The 22210-nt window shown below is 42.3% G+C and overlaps 1 protein-coding gene across 1 annotated transcript; it reads left to right on the top strand.

Annotated features, from left to right (window-relative positions):
- Nucleotides 1–529: 529 nt before the first annotated feature.
- On the top strand, nucleotides 530–21938 carry impg2a (interphotoreceptor matrix proteoglycan 2a). Its single transcript, XM_076747756.1, has 22 exons — nucleotides 530–835; nucleotides 935–1165; nucleotides 2395–2561; nucleotides 2679–2704; nucleotides 2816–2848; nucleotides 4006–4052; nucleotides 4421–4488; nucleotides 4579–4734; nucleotides 5747–5805; nucleotides 5915–5935; nucleotides 8354–8562; nucleotides 10085–10128; nucleotides 10981–11176; nucleotides 11545–12638; nucleotides 12834–13121; nucleotides 13209–13428; nucleotides 14642–14852; nucleotides 16170–16358; nucleotides 17015–17216; nucleotides 17987–18066; nucleotides 18557–18620; nucleotides 19831–21938. Exons 1-21 carry the CDS (start codon nucleotides 757–759, stop codon nucleotides 18591–18593), a joined length of 3657 nt encoding a protein of 1218 aa, XP_076603871.1. The 5' UTR covers nucleotides 530–756; the 3' UTR covers nucleotides 18594–18620; nucleotides 19831–21938.
- The last annotated feature ends 272 nt before the right edge of the window (nucleotides 21939–22210 follow it).

Raw genomic sequence — 22210 nt, 5'->3', positions numbered from 1 at the left:
ATTTCTACAAAATAGCACCAGTTCTTCATAAGCAGCTTCTTTCTAGATCATAGAAAGTTATCTGAGGTGATGCAGGTCTTTAACTAGAAATTGAAACTGTCACATCAGCACTTTTTTTTTTGAGCTCCACAGGCTGGATGTATTTAATGTCGTTTGCCTGGCTGGGTGGCAGGGTGCTTCTTCAGCTGGATGACCAGGATCAAGTCTTTTTTTTTTTTGCTGGCAAGCATTTGGTCTGCAGAGTTCTTGTAGAAAACATTAACTCCCCGCTAAACTTCAAGAATCTGCAAACTAGTATCTGTATGTGCTGGTGCATCTCTCTGCTGGCTGTGGAGTCTGTGGCCTTTGTTGTCTTCTCTCTGTCCACGTTTCTTCCACACTAAGCACCCTCCCTTACCGCTGTTGCTCCAGTAACTTCTTGGCAAGCTCTTCTAAAAGGCTTAGAGTAAACAGGATTAGAGAGCATTAAAAAATCCCCCTCTCTCCAAGAGCCATCTGCCTATCTACCTGAGCCAGGAGCTGTCCTCTCAGTACCATGGGACACACCTCTCTTCAGCTGCCGAGGAAACCAGAGTGTCATGGTGTCGTCAAATGATTTCTTCACGGGCTTCTGTTATTCTTCTGCATCTGGAGACTTCTGAACTATGCAAACTTGTAAGAAGCTGTTCACGTTGCTGTTCCATGACTTGAGAGGAAGCACATATCAACTTGATCCTTTTCCAAGTCCGCGGAGTTAAACACAATCACGGATTTAACATGAGCATCGAATCTTGGAGATGTGTTTTCTACTCTGTTTTATTTAGTTTTGTGGTCATATTTTTGGACATAAGGACAGGTATGTGCAATATTCATGTATGCTTCTTGCTCACTCCTCATCCAAAGATAAGTCAAACAGTAAGTTTTACATATGATGTTTTTTTTTGTGGTACCTCAGATGCAACACTGGAAGGTTCCTCTATGGGTTACCTGAGTCTGCCTTACAGTCAGGAGCCTGTGGTGTTTCCAGGTGTGGTTCGTGTATCTGGAACAAAGGCATCTTATGAAAACCATGCAGTTATCTCTCGACGGAAACGGAACATCCTTTTCCCAAGTGGAGTCAAACTCTGTGCACAAGAGACCGCCCAGCAGGTTTTTGCAAACCATCTGAGCTACTTTCATCTCAGAGGTAAGACTTACCACGAATGATTGTAGATCAGTTGATGTAGCTGGATAAGATGAGGGGTGAGGGCCCACAAACAGCAGGAAGTGATGTCGCGATAACAAAAACAACCATTGATTTTGTGAGGTCCCTTCCTCTCTGTGTCCACAGTGTGCAAGAGAAGAATGTAAACCTTTGCCACGTTTACGTCCAGTGATCCATCTGGGTCAAGGAGAAGGATGACAGTTGACATCTGTGTGGACACCAGTTGCAATTAGGCCTTATGAGATTTGCATTCAAACAGACTGTGGTCCACTTTAGTTAGCTGTGTCCTCCTTACAGGATCAGTCAAAAACCATTTTCTCACTTACCCTCATGGTATCTTCACGACATTCATCACCTTTCACACAGCTCCCTCTGGAGCAACAACTTTTTTTTCACATGTGTTATGGTTCTCCCCAAGACCTGTAAACAGACTTTGAGGTGTGCATTTGGTGGAGTTCTTTTAGTATTTTTATATTGCGCTAATTCTACTTTTACCAAAATAAAGAGTAAAGAAACTACTCCTTCCACCACCTTGAGGTACCTCTAAGGCTAAGTGAGAAAATATATTATTTTTAATTTTACTTTTGTGAATTGACACCTTGTAAAAAACATGCAAAGGGGCCTGCAGTGCACCACAGGTGGGCACGTGATGGGCAACAAAATATTCAACAGAGACAAAACATTTTGATCTCATGTGGCCTGAGAAGCACTCTGTCATGCATGTGAGTGGGCAGAGATCAAGGTGTAATTCCTGTCAGTGAGCTCCTCCTGGGCAGAGAGATTTAGGCTTGTTGATGCCAAGAGACTCCATGTGATGGTGAAATGTTGAGGTTTGTTATGTAAGCTAGATTTGGAGGTGTCCACTGGTGTCTCAGGTCTCACAGACAGTGTTGATTAGGGAAGAAGATTGGAGCATATGTCTGTGCACTGACTTTGGATTAATGCCCAGTAGGCTGACTCATGAAAGGGAGTTATGTCATGAAGTTAACATGACAGTATATTTGGGCAGCAGAACTTCCAGCTGATAATATCTAGGTCTATAATTGCTAATGAGCAAACTAAATGATCTTTGTTACCTGAAAGAGAACTGAATTTGTCCATCGAGAACTGAAATGTAACCCCAACCAAAATACCATAGACATCACTACTATGGAAGCGAGTTCTGCAAGCTCATTTTTTAAGTGGCTCGTGTTTTTCTCTGGTCTGACCAGTGTGCCAGGAGACCATATGGGAGGCTTTCAAGATCTTCTGGGACCGGCTCCCAGAGCAAGAAGAGTACCAAAGCTGGATGAGCCAGTGCCAGGAGGGCACAGTCACGGCACAAGATATTGGCAACTACTTCAGCCAATCAGAGGAGCATCAGGCTCTGGTTAAAAAGGTCTGTGCATGACTAAGCGTTTAATAGAAACATATCTGTGAGCAGCCCAGAACAAAATATTCAACTCTTCAGGGGGCTGATTCTGTAGCTTACAAGATTATTTCTTTCTATTTCTAGAGAATGTCACGGCCAGGTGTGAAAAGGTAAAAAACTCCCCACCCCTTATCCTCAGTGCCAGCCCACCATTTCAATCATACATAAATGGTCTCATCACCTGTGTTTTGTAAATGTGTCATTCTTCCCACTATCTGTAGTGAGCCCACCAGGTCCTGGCAGCATATGTGCAGGTACGGTTGTCAAAGCCCTTCAACCTTACCTGTTCATATTCCCGCTCATCAGTTACCACACGTGACTGCAGATGTCTCATGTTTGTTTGTTCGTGTTTGACTTGTTTCCTGTTTTATTTGTGTGCCTTAGACTTGGATGCAAGATCTTTTTTTGATTTTCAACAAATCCTAGAAACAAAAACACCACCAACTGTGAATTCATCCTGCTAACAAGTTTTGTCTGTGTAGCCACAGTCTGATATAGTTTATGCCTTCATGTTATTGTCATCCACAAAGCTCCTTACCCTCACGCTGAGGTCACATATTACTTCATCACATTGGTCAGTGTAGTCTGTTCTCCTTTTGATTGGTAATACTAAACTGTGCTTCCGAGCATGCTCAGTGATGTCAGCCCAGCATGAAGCTGCCCCCCAGAAACTGATCTAAAGTTGTGGAGAAATTCAGAATAAACTACACCAGCCAAGATCATGGCAATGCCATAATATATCACTCACTGCAGCGGTATGGGTGCTTTAAAGCTTGATAGATTTTGGGAAGTATATTTATTCACTTTCTGATGAAAGTGGAGCCAGGAGCCACTTAGGATAGCTTAGCTTCGCATAAAGTCTGGAAGCAGGCGGAAACAGCTAGCCTGGCTCTGTCCCAGGGTGGCTTCACTGGTTGCCTGGCAGCCTCACGATGACAACAGGACTCTGGGAGGTCACTGCTCCAGGCCAAGAAACACTACAACACATAACCTCTGCAAAACAACTTCAGTTTGGTTTTTGTATGGACTAAACAAGCAAGGTGCAATCACTGATTAGTGAACTTTCGATGTGTTGGTAGGTGGATTCTAACCAGTTGCTGGCTGTAGCTCCATATTTAGAGTACAAGCATCAGAGTAGTAACAATCTTCTCATTTAACTCTCAGAAAGAAAATTAACAAATGTGTTTCCCAAAATGTCTAACTATTCCTTTAAATATTACAGTAATATTAGGACACTTACTTCTTGTGACAGCTATATCAGGCTTTGGCTAAAATGACCCAGCCCTCCTTTAAATCTTACTCTATCTCTACCCACAGTGTTCATCACCCTTAAAAGCCTCTTCATCCTTTTTCTTTTGGATTCAATAGTGTGATATCAGCATTGTTAAAACAATCTTCTCCTGCTTCACAGCACTCCAACACCAGACACACAGGAGGCTGCTGAGGCTCCTGAGATGGGTTAGTGTCACTCCTGTTGGACATCGTGTGACTTTGATCACATGAATGGCATCAGACATTTGATACGTACCTGTGCTCAAGCATTGTTGTTCTAGTGTCAGACCATTATCTTGTACATAACCCAACAACATTCCTGTTTTCTAGCCTTCTATGCAGTAAGTTAGTGAACCTTTCTCTGTGTGGTTGCTGAGTGGTTGAGGGCCACTTCAGCCTCAGGGTTCGAATTTACCCGGGGTCAGGACAGTTTAATCCATACAGCCATCAGGAAGCATGGCTCTTGCCAAAGGTTTAAGCTCACGTTCACTTGAAATAAACCAACAGTTCCTTTTTTTTTTTTCTTTTTTTTGGACATGAACTCAACCACCCAGAAGATACAGCTGAAGGAGAGGAGGTAGAGGAAGCAGCTGTCACTGTCCCAGAGGTGGAGGAGAATTCCGTAAGTGCACATATAGATTGTTTGAATTCATAATGTTTTTATAATGCACATACTTAACTATTATATTTCCTTGTTCTTTCCGTGTCACAGCTGGACAATGACATAGCCATGGAGCCCCCCACCCCCGCTGCACTGGAGCAGGTGGTGGAGCTCAGCATCCTCCTGACTGGAGAGATGTACAGCGACAGCCTCAACGATCCAGCCAGCCTCCAGTACCAAACACTCAGCAGACAGCTTGCTGAAAAGGTTTGTCCCTGGCTCCAACTCCCTCTGCCTGTCTCTCTTTATGAGTCCCCTTAGTGCTACTGTATCTGGCTCCACACTGGACTCACTATATCTTCTGGTTTATGGTCTGTGATGGACGCGCTGTTAGTTTTAATAACATGCACTTTAACAGCAGCAGTAGTTAAGCCCAAACTGTGAGGCAGGAGTTCAAAAGTACAATTTTTGGTAAAAATTTGTGAAATAACTGGTAACTGTGAATTACGATGTTACGATGCATCATGGGAATAGATGCGCTTTTGTACATGCACACATATGTGCACCTTTGGATGCAACTTCAGTGATTACAAGTACTCAGAAAATTCTGTAAATTTCTTTGGGGTACATTCTGTGGCAGTCAGCTTTACACACAAATGTGGGTGGGCACACAGACACACACATGCTTTGTACACATCAACATGATATGCACCTGCTTATAATCACTGGCCTGTTTTTTTATTCTCTGTGGAGGTCTGCTATGCACATAAAATCAAAATACCTTCACTTATATACCCACACACGGCGTACCTGCAAACTCACGTGCCTTGAAGAGATTAGAAGCCCGCGTGGAGGGAGTGGAGTGGAGGGGAGGACTGAGGGCTCAGAGGTCGTAACTGAACATAGAGAAGGAGGAATGGGAGGACAAGCCAGGAGACAAAAGGCCCTGGAGACCTTTTTGTATCCTCTTTCTCTGATGGATTAAATAAACTGGATCATTTATTCTGCAGAACAGTATGTGTATTATTTTTTTTAGTGCGTAGAAGCAAGGCCATGTAGACCAATAAAAAAAGCTGACTGCAGTGCAGTAGTCCCGAGAATAATGATGTGGGCCGCAGCACAAAAGACTCACAACCTTCCAACTTTGAACAAAATGAGCTCATTTGGAACAATTAATGTGATTTATTTTACCAAGCAAGTTCATCGCAACCCTGTCAAAATAAGGAGCAAACTCCAGCTGAGGCTTGTTTATGATACTTTGTTGTTTTTGTCCTTGCAGATAGAGGATGCTCTGGAGGGGCTTCCTGGATTTAAGAGTGTGTCTGTGCTGGACTTCAGGTCAGTCTCTTTAATTATGGGTCTAGACAGAGGAACTGTGCCCACAAGATGGCCCAAAACCACCTCAACTTCAGCATTAACACAGTTTCACTCTCCTTGTTTTGTGTAGGCCCCAGAAGGACACCCAAGGGTGAGTCACCAGTGCAGGCTGTGGTAACGTGACCTTGAATTGTTCTCCCTATCCTTTCTTGTATTTAAGCCCACAGATCCCTATCAACCATTCCTGATCTAGATCTGTGCTGGTGTGTGTGGTGTCACCTTCATCTCATATAGTGTTTACTTGTGAGCATGGGCACGTGTTAAGATGTGTCACTAGTTGCCTGTGTTAATGGTCTTAGTTGGGTTACTCACCTGCTAAGTGGGATCAGGATGGGCCCAACCGAGTGAGCAGGTGCTCCTCTATAGAGACGATTAGCAGGGCTTTACGACCTCAACAATCAGCCTCTGGTAGAGAGACGGACCTGAGGAGGGTTAGAGGGAAGATGTGTGTGTCAGGAGAGCGAAGGTGAAAAAGAGCAAAAGAGAAGACAGAAGGAGAGGTCTAATTAACAGACACAGACATAATTATGAGACTGTTTCTCTTGCTATCATGCTGTTGGTTTTTTACAAAAGCAGCAAAACCAAAGTGTAAAATTAGTCCTTGACAAGAAAAAAGTCTTGCATTTAAATTTCTATGTGAAGGAGTGGTCCAACATTTTGGGGAAAAACCACTCTCACATCTGTGCAGTAAATACAATATAAGGCTGCAGCCAGAAGCCAGTTAGCTTAGCTTATCACAAAGACTGGAAACAGGGGGAAACAACTGGCCTGGCTCTGTCCAAAAGCAACAAAAGCCATGTACCAGCACCTCTAAGGCATTTTAATGCTGTAGCTGGGGTGGAGCCAGTCAGACCAACTTCCTCTATTTTTGGGTAATTTAATCTTAACAATTTGTCACATTTTTTTTTTTAGCTAATCATATTTTTTCTATGTAAATTTTTAATCTGCAAAGTAACTGGTAACTGCAGCCGTCAGATAAATTTTGTAGGTTACAAAGCACATCATTTGCCCCTGAAATATATTGAGACAAAGAAGCAGAAAATGAAATAACTCAAGCACAACTGCCTCAAATTTATAATTAAGTACAGTTCTTGAGTAAATGTACTGGCTACAAGTAAAATTCAATGATTTTTAGACACACATCCATCTCTTTTTGTTGTTTGTATGTACTTTGTATACTTTTAGCCATAAATGTGCAAACATAAATACATTAAGTACACAGAGAAATATATTTAAACCATCCCACAGTGATGCATGCTGCTGCTAACTGCAGATCACAGGACACAGCAGGAGTAGAGCCCTGTCAGCTTGTCTCTGCGTATGTGTGAAATGAAAGGGGGAAAAATTGGACCTCTTCCTAAATGTGGCCGACTGTGGGCCGGCACATGCTCAGCTGCCCGCCAGAAACCCGACAAACTAGGTCAGAGTGGAGGGCTTCCAGTAGTCAAATGAATGCTGATAGATGGCTTTTTCCAGGCCCTGGAATCTCTTGTGAGGTTTCCATGTTTATTATGATGATATTGATCATTCTGCTGACTCGGCTGTTTTTTGGCCTATACCGTCGCTCTCCTGCATTCCAAGCGAGAGTAAATCACTTGAGTCATCAGTCATCTGTGAGCGCCCTACATCTCTTTTAACAGGTCTGACGTTAAATCACGCTAATGCCTGAGCGATTTTCATGCTCTTACTGCTCTCTCATCCAGGAGACATTATGTTATGTTTTCTTATTGTAAATGTATCTAGGAAATGAATGGAAAATGGGGCTTAGGTGCAGTTTAGGCAGTGCATCGATTGGGAAAATTCCCCACCAAATTTGGGTTCAAAAGGAGAAAGAAACCCTCTGCTCTCACTGACCAGCTGCTCAGGTGCCCTTGAGCAAGGCTCTTAACTCTTTTATGAGTCTTGTGGAGCTGCACGATGCTTGTGGCCATTAGATTAGAGCAGGGGAATATGACTGAAATCAATATCACAATATAAATAATTGTGATTGAAAGAATCTCTCTTGAGTTTGGAAACAGTAGCCTGGTTTCAGTTGATCAATCTCACCGCAAGGTCCATGTAGCAGTTTGTGATGTACGTATATAGAGTTCTTCATATGTTCTGCAGTGTTCTTCAAGTACATGTGTTTGTTAGAAATATGGCCCAACAATCAATACAAATATTTTCCTGATATATATGAAAAATCTTGACATATCTGTGAAATATATGCAAAATTAGCAGTATCAAATTGATTTTCAGTGCAACCAACGTTTACAGTAGTATTGAACTGGGCTTCATTGTATTTGAACTATGTTTATAATACTCTTATTCCTATTTTGGATGGGTAAAACATCTCTTATGTAGAATTTATGGCAGATCAGTTTTTTTAATGCATTAATTTGTGTAAGTGTGCCTCATAAAGCGGCTGGGGAGTCTATGTCGCAATATAATTCCACTGAATGTAATTGAGCACCCCTGAGACTGTTCTGTGTGTTTATTGAATGTAACTACTACATATTCGTGTCTTCAGGCTGGATGGCGTTGTGGTGGACTATGCTGTCACAGTGGTGGTGGATGGAGCAGGAGTGAGTACTGAACAACTGGACTACCTGACCTTGCAGTCAAACCGGGTGGAGAACTCATACCGTGAGGTCATGGAGGACCCTACGGTGATCTACACCATCAGCGAGGTGAAAAACTATGACACTGAAGCCCTGCATCTCGACAAGCTTGAGAGTGGTAAGACGATGGCCAGTGCATAACTGCTGAGCTCCCTAAAGATATTCCCCACACTCTAACAGAACACACACGCTACCATTATAGCTATTTATTTGATTGGCATGGCAGTGAAGTCACTGGGAATGCACTGGCAGAGGTAGTGCATGCAGTGCAGAGCAAACCTCCAAATGTCATATCAAATAGAGACACAGTAGACCCAGCATTGATATTACAACATACGCTACACCACTTGAGAAAACATTCCAGGGTTTTAATAGTCTCATCTGTTTCTTATTTGTCTGCTCTTTCTGTCAAAGACGACAGAGACATATTTATAAGAAGTTTCAGCTCAAAAGTGGGCCATTTTTAATGAACAAATAACCGAGTCATCAGTTTTAGGAACTGTGTATTTATTCTGTACTACATTTAAATCCTTGTCATTAAACGGTCTGCAAAAGAGAACTGAGCAAACAGGATTTTTGAAACCTGAACTATCAGTTTCCTTTACTTTGGTCCTTTATTTTGGCTTCCACCCAGTGGATCTTCAGAGTAATATTTAGCATACCTATTTAGCATCGCACTCCTGTAACATTGTTGGAATCACGATGGACATTGTTTTAGAAAAGGGAAAAAACTTGGTGCTGGAGAATCAGAGATATTGTCTTTTTTATTTCACATATTCTTCTTCCTTGTCAAAACCTGGTATCTGCATTACTCACAATGAAACTCAACTGCCGGCAGTTCGGCTGGAGTTTCAGGTGTGTTGTGCTAGTAGCAGCTGATGTAGCCTGCTAGCCTCAACCTGAGATGAGGAGGGGGCTACAGGAGTCTGCTAAGCTCACTTCTTTCTAACTCCACATCCCAGATTTTTTTATATTCAATCTTGAAGTCTTCAGTTCCAACCACTGCTGACTCAAGTGACATTACTTGAGGCAATTCATCAGATCTTGCACAGCCTCCTCTGGAGCCACAAAAGGCTCTATATTTTTCACATACGCAGCTGCTCACATCGGGAAATTTTAGCTACCTCTGACTTGTGCCCAGGGCCCCTCTCCAGGAATGAAGAGACTGAAGGACGTGATTATGCTTTAGCATCACCCTCTGTGAGATATCTGCCTGCTTATGTTTTTGAGAGAATGCATGACATGAGTTTACTCCATTAGCAAGCTCCCCTGGAGATGAATGCGGTCTGATGCTCACATTAATTAAATTCTTGGACATGTGAAATGATGGCAAAACACTCTCATATGGCTGACATGTGTGGCTGGGAACTTAAAGACTCAGCATGACTTTGTTTATCTGCATTGGTGGTGATGCAGTAATAGCCTTGGCTCACAGCGGCTGATATTCACTCCAGATTTTAGCACTGATTTGTAGATATTTACCCCCGAAGGTAATCCTGTCAAAATGAAGGCTGTGCTGAAATGGTTACACTTGAAAGGATTCTGTAGACTCCTGCAGGCATGATTATTTTAGCTATTTGGCACAATTGCCTTTTTTGTGTCAGTTTGTATTAATATTTGTTTCTCCACTGGTTCCACAGTGTCTGAGGTCCCTGACTCTGTCAACGCTGCAGACGGAGCCACAGTGAGTAACAAGTTACCTCCACAGCTATCATGAAAACAATCTCTCTGGGCTATTCGGCTGCTTTGAGCTCCATAAAGTTGATAAATCACTTTTGTTTAAGGAAGCTGACAGTCGTAATATGACTGATGTTGCGATAACCTGTAATTGGCTTGTGAAGTTATCCAGACCACGGCAGTGCAGGTAGGGGATGAGCTCACCAGCAAGGATCAAGTGAGACTTTGAGGATTAGTTTGGCTCTTGCCGTAATAATCCACTGCTATTCTGGGGCAAAGGCTAGAGTGAACCACACTGAGTAAAGACGAGAGACAGCACATATGAGTTTACTCAGACAAGTAATACCATCTAAAATCTGTCTTTATTTGTGCTGTCTTGTGGTTGACTGTGGTCTTTGATGGTAATCAGAGTTTGGGTTGCACTAAATGTGTCTGCTGTTTCACTTTATAGCTCAGCTCGCTAAGTGATTAATTTGAGTCATTATATGAATTGGGAGTGTTTGGCAAACTTCTCAACAGTAATTGATTTACAGGCATGAGTTTAGAGCTGCTGTGCCACCGAAGCACTTTGCTGCCCTGGTTTGGGACATTTTAGAGTCATCTGCTGTTTTCTTAAACTCTTCTTTGAGTTGATATAAGAAGTATGGAGTCTGCAGTATGCCACAACAATGCAGTTTCAGTTTTTGGACACCTTTAATGTGAAGACGTATAAGCAGCATACCCCTAAAACAGCAGCAGGAGGTCTGACTGGTCTGGCATACAAACACAAAACACTTGACCAATCAAAGCTCCTGCTGCATGGCACAATCCAGTGAAACAGTGGCAAAAGGTTAGATAATGAAATCTGTTTGTGATGCAGATTAATGCTTCTGATGAGCCACAAGAGGACATGATCCTTGAAGAGGACACTGAAGATGGCAACAAAGATGATGTCCTGTCTGAGCTCTCCAAAACCAACATAGTGGCGACAGAAGAAAATGATGTTGTTATTCTGGAGGAGAGTGCAGTTGTGTCTCCAGCTCCTGTTCTGACCACCATTGCACCTGAAGCTGGCAGTGAGTGTAAATCCTCAACACAAGGGTTCATTCATGCATGCAGTTCATCCCCCTGTGGTGCTTTTTCTTTTTAACATCTACCTTACTTGTTTGTGAAACTCTAAAAGTTTACATGATAATTTATTGAGGTGGCTGCATCAAAATATGCACTTCAGCACAATGCTAAAAAGTTCCTACAGCTTTATGTTTTCACTGAAATAACTTTATAGGAAAGAGATAGATGATTTTCTGTATCTCTCATTTTGGCAGTCTTAAACAAATGTTTTGTCTGCTTTGCTGGATAAATCTGTGGGCTCTGGAAAAAAAAGTAGAGGAGGTCAATGGAGACCAGCAGAAACAGAGTTTTTTCCTCATTTTTGTTTTTCCAGGCTTTGAGGAGGAGGGTCTGCTATTGGAGGACACTGTGCAGACTCCTGCTGAGGAAAACCCCCCACCAGAGGAGCTCCCAGCTGAGCTTCCAGCCCCAGAGCTGCCAGAGGGTATTACACTGCCTGAACCACCAGTGGAGGTTGAGGCTTCTGGTTCAGGCACAGATGACATGGAGGACCTGCTCCAGTCATCCACACCCACAGTAACAGAAGAAGAAGATGATGATGAAGAAGAAGGAGAAGAAGAAGAAGAAGAAGAAGAAGAAGAAGAAGAAGAAGATAATGATGATGATGATGATGATGATGATGATGATGATGATGAAGAAGATGAAGTGTCTGCTCAGGAGACTGATTCAGAAGATGGGCTGTTAACAGAAGATATCACCATTAATGCCACTTCTGAAGCTGAAACAGAGGAGGTTGAGGTTGCAGCAGTAGGAGAAGAATCTATTACTGCAACTGTGGAAGAGGAGCATCTGGATGAGGTTGTTGTGAATGAGGCAGCGATTCCAGTGGAGCTTGAGATCTCCACTCCAGTTGCAGCGGAGACCGCAGAGGAAGAGCACCTGCCTGCTCTAATCCCACCCCCTGAAGGTGTAGATGTAGCGAGTGAGGTGGAGCCAGTGGCAGCAGAAGCTGGTCTGCTTCCTGTTGATGAAGACTTGGTGGAGGGCCCAGAAGAAGAGTCCATAGTCACAGATGTTCCACCTGCAGATGAGAAAGTTAACCCTGAACAGCCTGTGGAAGACGCTAATGTGGCTTTGACCAATCCTGAGGAACCTGTATTTGAAGAGGGTGGCACGAGGGAAGCATCAGAGAGTGAGGGACAAGAGGTGAAGGAAGAGACTGTACCCGGAGCTCCGGCTGTAGATGAAGAGGCCCCAGCAGCTCCAGAGATCTCAACAGAGGATCTTACAGAAGATGAGATCTTACTGGTCAACAAGGACGAACCAGAGCCACCAGTGACAGATATTCTGAGTCCTGCAGGACCGACCGCTCTGTCTCCAGAGCGGGAGTCACCTTTCACCCGTGTCTCTCTCATTAACCCTGCCACTGAGGGGCAACCTGACATCATCATCCCTTCAGTGGTGGAGGTAAAGAAAAAGAAATGATGTTAATGTTGCAAAAAGTAGCAAATACATCAAGTGTCACAAAATACACAATTTTAGTAGAATCAAGGAATCATGTCTTCCTTTTTTCTTTCTTTCAACAGTAAACATTGTTGATCATCCATTGAAAGTAAAAAAAAAAAAAAAAGTTTCATGTCAAAATCAATTTTTATCCTCCAGGTCCAGACCACTAATGAAGGCCTTGATGATGACACCGTTGGAGACAAGGGACATGGTGTGATCCATTATGGTTATGGTTTGATTAACCACACAGAGGAGGGCAGCACTGACTTTCCGTTTGGTGTGGGACACGGCACAGACCAAGCCAGTATCGCCATGCCTGTGAACCCTGGACGAGCACTGATGGTGTTCTTCAGCTTGAGAGTGACCAACATGATCTTCTCAGATGATCTCTTTAACAAGAGCTCCCCAGAATACAAAGCTTTGGAGCAACGCTTCATAGAGCTGGTAAACTTCTCACTTTTATTTGACGTGTGATTGACTGTTGTGTTAAAACCTCTGCTTTCTAACATTAAACTGTATCTCTTCCTCCAGCTTGTGCCCTACCTGCAGTCCAACCTGAGTAACTTTGAGAACCTGGAGATCCTGAACTTTAGAAACGGAAGCATTGTGGTCAACAGCCGGATGAAATTTGGAAAGCCTGTGCAACAAGGCGTCACCACCACTGTCTATCTGATCCTGGAGGACTTCTGTAACACAGCTTACCAGACCATGAACCTGGCCATCGATAAGTACTCACTAGACGTCGAGTCGGGTGAGTTCACATCAGTGTTTTTATGGGTGCTTTGATCAACAACAATCTGTTGAAAGCTTATGTCAGATGTTCGAAAGGTAACAAAATCTGCCGAACAGCATCTGTTAAGCCCTGAAAGTCACTGAGCCCAGCGAAGAAATAGTTCCACACATAAACTCTTGTAAAACTGCAAACAAAATATACCTTGTTAGTGAGTTTTAGAGGTGATGGTATCCTGATTCCGACCTTTGGAGTCTGACTTGCAGTTGCATTCTGTTTTTAGCCTAAATGCTAAGCTAAGCTAAGTACAGATATGAGAGTGGCTTCATTCTTCTCATCTAACTCTCAGCTAGAAGTATATTTCTCAAAATGTTGAAGTGTTTCCTTAATGGGTATAATGCGAGAACATTGTTTTGGAATTTACTGCGCTGAGTCAGTATTGAAAACATGTTAGTGTGTGAAAAGGCCTGAGAAAACATGTGTTACATCAGTGTCGTGACACGCTCACATCAGCTGGGATGAGATAATCACGGCTTCCCTGGACAGCAGCCATGTGAACACATATCATTAACTGCACTCTGTCTGACTGATTACTGTGTGCAGCTCTGGTTTTACACAGTGTGTGCACTATATTGCCTTCATTTTGGATAATGTGACTCAATTATAGACCCAGCAGGACATTTTCTTTGCACATTTTTTTTTTTCCTAATGTGATGTTGATCTCCAGGCGTCTATGTCTGACAGCATCAGTCAGGTTGTAATCGGCCGTTCATGATATCAGCTTACAATCATGACTCAGCTGTCAGAATCTGTCTGACTCACAGCCATCGCACAAAGCTGGATCCCAGCATGCATTAGGGCTGCATTACAAAGGGAGGAAGAGTGGTCTTCATATGTGTCTATATGTGCATTTTGAGGAAAACAAATATTGCTGAGGTAATTCTTTCAAAAAAATCTGAAATATTGGGATGCTGAGGATCTTGTATGTAAAATGAAGGGTAAATATGATAAATATGTGGCTACAGTCAGCAGCCAGTTAGCTTAGCTTTTTGCATTTTGGAAGGAAACTGTTTTATATTCATAATTCTTGAATCTTTTGAGATAGTAAAGGTGAAGGAATGTAGTCACCTCTTTTAAATGCTCATCACCACATGTAAATAACTCACAGTCAACCTGCTTGTTACACTTTCTCTTAATGCCTTACAGTCAACACTCTTGGTTATTTCATTTCCAGGTGACCAGGCTGACCCCTGTAAGTTCCAGGCGTGTAACGAGTATGCAGAGTGTAAGGTGAACAAGTGGTCGGGGGAGGCGGAGTGTGTCTGCAATGCTGGCTACTTCAGTGTGGACGGCCTGCCGTGTCAGAGTATCTGTGAGCTGCAGACTGACTTTTGCCTCAATGACGGCAAGTGTGACATCATCCCCGGCCAAGGAGCCATCTGCAGGTGGGTGGGGATTAGGGGAAGTGATCTGCGTGCGTGCAGGAAAGACTGCCTGAGTTTGCAGGTTTGCGAGGCCATTACGTCATCACAGAAACTAAACAGCTTTGCAAATATGTTATTACTGTTCATGCTGGAGGCCAGACTCTTAGCTTCTAGATTTAAAGGTGGTTTGCGTGGCTGGATGTTTAACAAGAGATGTCCAATGCACTCCAAACATTTGTTCAAAAGCATTTCTTTTATTTGGCTCCTCATACTTGGGAGGTAAACATGTGCTCTGGACTAATGAATTATAATCATAACCAACTACATGGAGGTAAGATTTTCACACCTTAGTTGGCTCCAAACACCAATTAACAGTCTTCTAACATTTGTATTTCTTGGCCTGGATAAACTTTTTTTTTTTTTTTTTTTTTTTTTTTTAAAGAAAATCTACACGTCAGCACTCAAAACTTTGGCAGTTAATGTTGTCAATGTGATTGTGCCCTTTGGCACTAAATGTATCGTGCATAAATGACAACAATGAGTACCATCTGGGGACACATAATTTTTACATTTGATTAATATTGTGACCCATTTTTGCCGCTCCAGGATGCAAATTATCACATTTTTCTTCAGTGAAATGTTGTTCATTACATGCTGTTACAGCCGCATTTGATTTCTTTTATTGTCTTAAACATTTCTAAGGCTTACTCTTTTTGCTGTGTGTGTTTTTCTAAGTGTTTGTGTCTAAGCATGTTTATGCATGTGTTTCCATGTCCAAACGTATTTGCATGGGTTACTGTGTGTAAGACGATGTGCCAATAATCCAAATCAGTGACGGAAACATGCCCTCTTGCTCTGTTCCGTATGTGGTGCACTTTAAACTAAATGATTGTGAACAGACAGACAAGAGACCAGGCGCCAGGATGAATGCTAACCTTTGTTTCACACCCACCACTGCAGCATAAAACATACAGCCAGCTCCAGATGCTGTTGGATTGGTGTTTAGTTCACACTGTCCAACCAAAAGTATTGCGTTGCTCCATGGAGACAGGAAACAAACATTTGAAGATGATTCCAGTTATTCCAAAACAAAGCATTAATAATTCAGTGACACATACAGAATGTTGTAATTGTGGAAGTTTTTAACTATGTCAAGACAAAACACGGATATGACTGAGGATTCAGTCATTCATTTTACATTCTTTAATAATTCAACACAGAATGAAAAGACTGAAGAGTGATGGGTATACTGTAACATTTGGTTGCTGTTTCCTGAGTCCTGAAGAGTTTTAGTTAATGTAATGTCAAATTTTGGACAAATTTCTGCCGTCTTCTCAGGTGTCGCGTTGGGGAGAACTGGTGGTACAGAGGAGAGCACTGTGAGGAGTATGTATCTGAGCCGCTGGTGGTCGGCATTGCGATCGCCTCCGTAGCTGGATTCCTATTGGTGGCCTCTGGAGTCATCTTCTTCCTTGCCAGGACGTTACGGGACCAGTATGACAAGGACGAGTCAGAGGACCCCATACGGTGAGGAGAACCACTTCCCGTGGCCAAACTTTTCAACAGCCATCTAATCCATGTCACTGTTTTTGCCATGCTGACATCCACTGAATTCTCTTTAGATTAAAGGAGCCTGATTACTTTCTTGAGGGGACAGAATATGTTGAGACATTCCATGAGTGCATCCTCTCTTGGACAAACAAAAGTATCCCCTGCACCATCCTTTTCCACCTTCAGACTCACAGCAGTGGGTTGTCCCTCTCCATTTGCCTGCGTGTCTCTTTCCTCCTCTCCCGCTTTGATCCATCTTTTGGTTTTTCACTCATTTGCAGACACAAACTCACACAAAGTGTGTGTGTGTGTGTGTGTGTGTGTGTGTGTGTGTGTGTGTGTGTGTGTGATTCCTGTCATGGTTCCCAGAGCAGCCTGTGGAGAAAACACTGTGTTAACCTCAGCCAATTAACTGATCAGATATATCATTTCCAAAAAGCCTTAAACACCCAGAACAATAGGCCTTTTGATAGTCTGGAGTCAAGCTTATCCAAGTTTAATAAAGATTAATGCTAAAGTCTCATTCACTTCAGCTCAACTTTCTTTTTAGGTTTCTCAGATGATATGTTTTTTTGTTTATCATCCTGCCTCTACGTTGTGACTGATCCCCATGTTTGTGTGTTGCCCTGCAGGCGAGCAGAGAGTCTCCCGTCTCTGGAGAGGGCGACCAAGTACAACCCCATGTACGAGAGTGAGGCCACTACAGGCTACAGCCACTACTACCGCCGTTATCCTGAGGCTCCTGTGTACAGCAGTGCCAGTGCTGAGGCCTCCACTGACTTCAGCAGCGAGGAGATACGACACATCTATGAGAACAGTGAACTGACGAAGGAGGTGTGTGTGTACACCGCTTTACTTATCCACATTACCTTTTTTAATCCATTACCTTTACTACCCACTTAAATGCTGACCAACAGCCACATGACATTATCACACCGCAGTGCTAATAAAATCATTTTGTAATCATGGCAGCATAAACACAGATTAGCATCTATGCTGTGTGATCGGATGCGTACAGAAAATTTAAGTGATCACAGAGGAAGTTAGACGCAGCTAAAGGTTGTCTTATTACCTTTACTGCCACACAGCCGCCGGCCCTCACTGGGCTGGCTTACATCAAAACACCAGATTCAAACATTCTGCAGGCTGCTTTGGAAAAGCTCAGTTTCTGGGGTGGAAAAATATTTTTGTCTGTCCAGATGGCTGAAACTGAAACTTTTGAATTCAACTGGCCTAATGTGGACGTACCCTGAGTGGCTTTTTGAAATTCCCTCATTTCACACACAAAAATTCATACAGTTGTACCGAGGTGCAGGCGGAAGATGTGTCTTGCTAAAGGCCATCTAGATGTTGGGTAATGAGCCAGGCGGGGGCACGTCTCTTTAATCTCCCACATCCATATTTTACCTGACGAGGGACAACACCTGAATTGGGACGTCTCAGGTCGTAAACAGACTGGCTTTTGGGCGCTTATATAGGAAACTTTTGTTTTTTTTTCTAAGTTTAAAATGTCACATTTTGATTGAGCCACAGCCTGTTCCGTTTACTGTTTATCTGCCTGTGACGCAATGTTCCCTCCCGACTGATATCATGTGTTTCTGCAGGAAATCCAGGACAGGATACGCATTATTGAGCTCTACGCTAAGGACCGGCAGTTTGCTGATTTTGTACGGCAGCATCAAGCGTGAGTGCCTCTATTGTTTCTCCTCTTATACTGTAATGAGCTCAACACATGGGCCAAACAAACCAGGATATGAGGAAAAAGGGAAGTGAGTTTGAGATACCGGAGTCTGGCAAGATTGCGCTGAAAAAAAGGATTAGATTGTTATTTGGAGGAGATGGAGGGTTCAAGCCATGCCAAACCAGTGTGGAAACTGATTTATCATTCTTAAATCTTCACCAGCCAGGCCCGGAGCTGATACAGTGAGACACAGACCATTATGAGACACAGACATTCCTTCGTCTGCCAACAGTCTGGCAGTAGCAACGTGTCTGTGTTAAACAGTGGTGATTGTTTTTAAGTCGTATCTGGCTGTAGATCACTGCTCTGTGTGCCATGGAGATCCTTTGTGCCAGATAGACCGGAGTTAAGTTGTGGGTACTTGTTTGTGTAGTAAATAAAGTAGCTAATTTACTTAGAAAGGTGAAATTTAATGTGTATGTTTGTGCTGCAGTGTCATGGATACCCGCAGAGAGAGCTCCTCTACATAGAGATGAACGTCCGCTATGAACAACAAGGTATTTTTTCTTCATTCTTCTTCATTACAGTTCCTGCCAAGATCTTTGTCAAAGACACCACAGAGCGAAATACTTAACGTGAGGATACGTGTCTCCAAAGATTAAGCAAAGTTAATATGGACCTCTCAATAAGGAAATTGTGGAAGATTTTCACAAGTGTAATGCCAATAAATAAATGGGTGGCTACACATTTGACACAGTGTTGTGCAATTTCACACAGATTAAAATGAACTAGTTCACTCTGAGTTCAAAATTTAGATTTCTGATTTGAGTTCAGAGTCCAAAAAATTATGTAGTTCACATTAATTTCTCCTGTTTTTTTTTTTTTTTTTTTCTTTTCGAATGAACATTTCCTCCAATATAGTCTATTAAGTCACACATGTGTATACTTGTTGGGAAAGGATGGTAACTGGTCCCTTACAAAATGCTGTGGGTTTGACTTGGGTGGAGGAATTTTGTGGCTGTTGGCTCAAGGTCTTACCGTTAGTTAATGATTTCTTGTGAATATTATTCAGCCTTGTTTTGAAAGACCTTGCAGGCACAATTTGCATAACAATGTGACATTTTTTCCATTGGAATCTGTGCTGATTTGTTCATTAATCTCAAACTGGAAGTTGTACTCGTCGTGCTAGCACGCCAAACTTTTTTTTCCTAGGATAGCGAGGTCATGCTCTTTGGTCATGAGGAGTGAGAATGGTTCAGGTTAGGGTAAGAATAAAGGCCAATCAGAGGCAGAGTAGGGCGGGTCATGCCTTTGCCATCCAGCATGCCGGGTGGTAAAACACAGTGTATGACCTTTGTTATCTCTAGTGGGAGTTAACGACACTTCTGTTCATGTTCATGAGTTGCAAACAGATGCGTTCAGTTCACTGTTGACCAGAAACAGAGTGTGTTCAATGAACGATGTACATGTTAATGTAATGATTAGCAATCCCTCACTATCCAGCTCGTTTTTACATAACAAGCCATGGGATTTTAAAATGGTTTGTACATGACTCATGATTCACACCTATAGGCACGACAAAAGATTTACATGCCTATTTTGAACTTTGGGAAAGAAGAATGACACCACTCTCATGTCTGTCGATCAAATATAGAGCTACAGCTGGCAGATGGTTATCTTAGCTTAGCATAAAGACTGGAAACAGGGGGAAACAACTAGACCGGCTCTGCTCTTCCTGCATGCTGACACACTCTTTCTGCTGCACAGAAACATGCTTCTACGTTACAAAAGTGAAGCTCACTGTCAAGATCCTGCACTTTCTCACCACGGCACTCAGAGTTTGGACTGTTTCCTGACCGACCTGTCTCTGCGTATGTCCCTGCCTGTGTGGGCAGAGGCGTTGATTGCTCTTCCTCCTTCCTTGGTGCCTTCTCTTGACTGGGTGAGCCGGCTGTGACATCAAGGGACATGTTTGCTGCTCATCTATTGGACGTCTCCCTTTGGGAAAATATGGACCGCATCCTATTACTTGAAATGTTGTCAGACACATCACGATACTGTCTACAGTGCTTAGTGGGATAATCACTTTAGTTTCATCATGTCATATTCATCCATTTTTAAAGGGAAGAACTAAAACTGTGACCGTGTAAATAGTGTTATTGTTAGAGTGTTTGCTAGTTGAGATATTATTCTGAACTGTTTTCTCTACTTTTGTCTCTACAAAGCTCAAATGTACTCTTTAGTTCATCTCACAGAGGCACAGAGAGCGCTGATCTTTCTTAGTCAATGGTGCTATCTTATTTTAGAATACTCTTTGAAACGAAGTGATCTATGATGACTTCGTTTTTACAATTTAAAAGCGATACTTATGGATCAACTGTATACACTGCTGTACATTAAAGGAATAGTTCAACGTTTTGAGAAATTACATGTATTCCCTTTCTGGCAAAAAGTTAGATGAACATTTATTGATGTTAAATATGTTAAATATGAAGCTCCAGCCAGCAGCTGTTGGCTTAGCAAGGCACAAAGACTGGAAACAGGAGGAAACAGTTGGCCTGGCCATGTCCAGAGGTAACAAAATCTGCCCATGTGCATATTAAACGAAGAAGATATAACGTGTTAATTAAACTTTAGAAGTGTTGGTCGGTGGATTTTGTAACTGCTGGATAGTCTTGGTGCTAAGCTAAGCTAAAGGCTGCTTGCTTTAGCCTTTCATTTAATGGTACAGATAAGAAAGTGGTATCGATCATCCTAAATAAGAGTATTTCCTAAGATGTCTAACTATTCCTTTAAGGCGGCCAAATGTAGTGTTAGTGTCTGTATTACACTGCTCATCAATGGAAAAGCAGCTTTTTACACTTAATGCTGAGGTGAACGATATTCCACCTGTTTTTCTACTGGCAGGTGATTTTTCTGACTTAACAGCTCCATCAATCAGAAGCTTTGCCGTATGTTTGTAAAAGATGAAGTGAACACAGTGGCGATGGGAGGAAGGCAGAGAGCGTGAACTCACTATAGCTCTGGGATCCAGAAATAAATGAGAACATGTTTCAGTGGAAAAAGGCTGTGGGGCAAGCGGCCCGGAGATTTGATCAAATGGTCTGATTTTAGATGTCATATGTAATGCAACTGAACAGGAAACCAGGAAAAGCAAGCTTATAAACAACGGGCGCTCTTTGGAAAGACAACCTCAAGCTGCGTCTCCCGCTGAAAAAGCTTAACAGTTACCAGCAATTCTTCACAAATGATCCGGCCTGTGAAAACGTCTGACTAATTCCAGTGTTTTCTTTGGTATTGTCATATGTTCCCTGGACTCATGTTTGAACCGTGGTGTCCCTTGAGTGGACCTCACAGCTGCAGCTGATTACAATCTGTAGGTTTTCGTTTGTTGTTCCTCGTCAGTTCTCTTAGGAGGTCAGAACCAGACACGTAGATCATGTCCTAGCGTCTTGTTTACATTACATGCTTCTCATCCTTTTCTCTTATCTTAGAGGTCTGTACGAGCAAAAAACCACCAGTGAAGCAGACTTGTGACAGTGTCATGCCTTCTGCAATCTGCAGATTCAATTTTATTTTTGTATGTATGCTTTTTTTTTGTCTGCATACAGTTTTTGTCAATGTCTACATCTGCCACCTTGACAAATGGCCAATCATCCCATACAGTGTTCTGTCATGTAAATAACACTGAAGATATTATTAACAGTTGTAGGATGTAAATCATGTGGGTCTCAAATGTTTCAAAATATATGTGTATATTTCAATATACAGTATATGTGTCAATATATGAACATATTCTTTTTATACTGATAACTGTGTCACTATTTTAACAGTGTTCTCATAATGTGCAGCTGTGTAAATTACTAATAACAAATTGTAACGTGTACAAAAATAAAATGTTTTATATAAAATATGGTCTCTGGTCTAGTAGTGGAGTGTAACTTAGTACATTTACTTACGCACTGTACTTAAGTACAACTTAATCCATTTTACTTTAAAGGATCAGTGTGTAAGATTTAGGGGGACGAATGGAAGTGGAAGAAATGGGATGTAATTAAGTATAATTAAGTATGTTTTCATTGGTGTGTAATCACCTGAAAGTAAGAATCATTGTGTTTTTGTTACCTTGGAAGGAGCCATTTATATC

The sequence above is a fragment of the Chaetodon auriga genome, chromosome 13 (assembly GCF_051107435.1).
Source record: "Chaetodon auriga isolate fChaAug3 chromosome 13, fChaAug3.hap1, whole genome shotgun sequence".
Taxonomy (NCBI): Eukaryota; Metazoa; Chordata; class Actinopteri; order Chaetodontiformes; family Chaetodontidae; genus Chaetodon; species Chaetodon auriga.
This window is presented reverse-complemented; position numbering and strand designations above follow the sequence as displayed.